Source organism: Piliocolobus tephrosceles, unplaced genomic scaffold, assembly GCF_002776525.5.
Source record: "Piliocolobus tephrosceles isolate RC106 unplaced genomic scaffold, ASM277652v3 unscaffolded_35849, whole genome shotgun sequence".
Lineage (NCBI taxonomy): Eukaryota > Metazoa > Chordata > Mammalia > Primates > Cercopithecidae > Piliocolobus > Piliocolobus tephrosceles.
The window spans coordinates 1-2,527 of NW_022319697.1; the positions used below are offsets into that span (position 1 = coordinate 1).

A 2,527-nucleotide genomic window follows, 5' to 3' on the forward strand; every position below is an offset into this window, starting at 1 on the left:
AAGTAGAGCACACAAGATCCCAGTAGAGGCTGTCGATAAAGGCTTCCCACCACTGGCTGGCCATTGTACAGTTCTTGTGGAAGTTGTGGATGTAAATGACAATGCTCCACAGTTGACTCTCACTTCCTTGTCTCTCCCTGTTTCAGAAGATGCCCAGCCAGGTACAGTTATCACTTTGATTAGCGTGTTTGACCGAGATTTTGGAGTCAATGGACAGGTTACCTGCTCCTTGACGCCCCACGTCCCCTTCAAGTTGGTGTCCACCTTCAAGAATTACTATTCATTGGTGCTGGACAGCGTCCTGGACCGCGAGAGCGTGTCGGCCTATGAGCTGGTGGTGACTGCGCGGGATGGGGGCTCGCCTTCACTGTGGGCCACGGCCAGCGTGTCTGTGGAGGTGGCCGACGTGAACGACAACGCTCCGGCGTTCACGCAGTCCGAGTACACGGTGTTCTTGAAGGAGAACAACCCACCGGGCTGCCACATCTTCACGGTGTCTGCGCGGGACGCGGACGCGCAGGAGAACGCGCTGGTGTCCTACTCGCTGGTGGAGCGGCGGGTGGGCGATCGCACGCTGTCGAGCTACGTGTCGGTGCACGCGGAGAGCGGCAAGGTGTACGCACTGCAGCCGCTAGACCACGAGGAGCTGGAGCTGCTGCAGTTCCAGGTGACCGCGCGCGACGCGGGCGTGCCGTCTCTGAGCAGCAACGTGACGCTGCAGGTGTTCGTGCTGGACGAGAACGACAACGCGCCGGTGCTGCTGGCGCCTCGGGTGGGTGGCACTGGTGGCGCTGTGAGCGAGCTTGTGCCCCGGTCTGTGGGCTCGGGCCATGTCGTGGCGAAGGTACGTGCAGTTGACGCTGACTCAGGCTACAACGCGTGGCTTTCGTACGAGTTTCAACCTGTCGCCGCCAGTGCACGCATCCCGTTCCGCGTGGGGCTGTACACTGGCGAGATCAGCACGACCCGAGCCCTAGATGAGACGGACGCACCGCGCCACCGCCTTCTGGTGCTGGTGAAGGACCATGGGGAGCCCTCGCTGACAGCCACAGCCACCGTGCTGGTGTCGCTGGTGGAAAGCGCCCAGGCACCAAAGGCGTCGTCGCGGGCGTCGGTGGGCATTGCAGGCCCAGAGGTGACACTGATGGATGTCAACGTGTACCTGATCATCGCCATCTGCTCCGTGTCCAGTCTGTTGGTGCTTACCCTGCTGCTGTACACGGTGTTGCGGTGCTCAGCGCCGTCCTCCGAGGGTGCATGTGGTCTGGTAAAGCCCACTCTGGTGTGCTCCAGCGCGGTGGGGAGCTGGTCATTCTCCCAGCAGAGGCCGCAGAGGGTGTGCTCTGGGGAGGGCCCACCCAAGACAGACCTCATGGCCTTCAGTCCCAGCCTTCCTCAGGGTCCCTCCTCTTCAGACAATGTGAGTCATAAATAATCTTGCTTCCAACACTTTTAAAATAATTAGTTCAATTTGTCTCCTTAAATTTTCTTTCATAATTTCTTTTTTAGTTGATAACTTTGTACATAATTATTATTTTTTAGTGTTACGCTGTATTTGCACTAATTATTTGGAAGTACTTTTAATATACACTTTTGGGATACGTAATACTGTAAATCAAAATCTATGGTTTATGTTGGCTACTCTCTATTTTTGGAGAAGGACTTTGCTAACTGGAACAATGGATTCACCTTTCTTCTATAGTGTATTTCCAAAATCAAGTGTTTACATTTCCATATTTTGATAATACTTATAAATGCTATAATAAACAAATTTCAATATATATTTTTACCTAATATTTTATTCTATGTACTGTCCCCATTTTATAAAATATACGTGTCAAAATCATCTGTTCAATTTTGCCTTTTTATATTTAGAACTTGAATTTTAAACATTTCTTTTACATCTATTTGTCTTCTTTTTATCATATTTGTGTAGTACTGACTTCTTTTTAACTTACTTTGTTGAAATGTATTTGCCATGTTCGAATCAATATGAACAATTTAAAAATAGTTTAAATAGCAGTTCAATAGTATTTTTTATTTTGTTCCTTGTTTGTATAAGAAATACATTCACATTGAAAATTTCAAAGAGGGAAATCTAGTACATAGTAAAAAATCTCGTTGTCTCCTCCAACTCCAAACCATTCACTTTACCTTTTCGAATTTCTGAAGCGGTTTTAGTTTTTTTTTGTATATTCTAAGATTATTATTGCCAAATTATATATATATTTATACGTATTTACAATCACCAAATTGTAAATCGCCTATATATATTTTTTAGAATTTGCCCCTTCCTTCCTTCCTTCCTTCCCTCCCTTCCTTCCTTCCTTCCTTCCTTCCCTCCCTCCCTCCCTCCCTCCCTCCCTCCCTTCCTTCCTTCCTTCCTTCTTTCCTTTTCTTTCTTTTCCTTTCCTTTTCTTTTCTTTTTTCTTCTTTTGAGACAACGATCTCACTCCATCACCTAGGCTGCTGAAATGCAGTGGCAGGATTATAGCTCACTGCAGTCCTGGGCTCACAGGATCCTCCC

General features: G+C 48.1%; 1 protein-coding gene across 1 annotated transcript; it reads left to right on the forward strand.

Moving 5' to 3' along the window:
* Positions 1-7: 7 nt before the first annotated feature.
* LOC113222871 (protocadherin alpha-7-like) lies at positions 8-1,837 on the forward strand (the record flags this gene model as incomplete). The annotated part of the gene is made up of 1 exon (XM_026452449.1): positions 8-1,837. A coding segment is annotated over one exon (1,428 nt), but the record flags the coding sequence as incomplete, so codon positions are not given.
* Between the last annotated feature and the right edge of the window lie 690 nt (positions 1,838-2,527).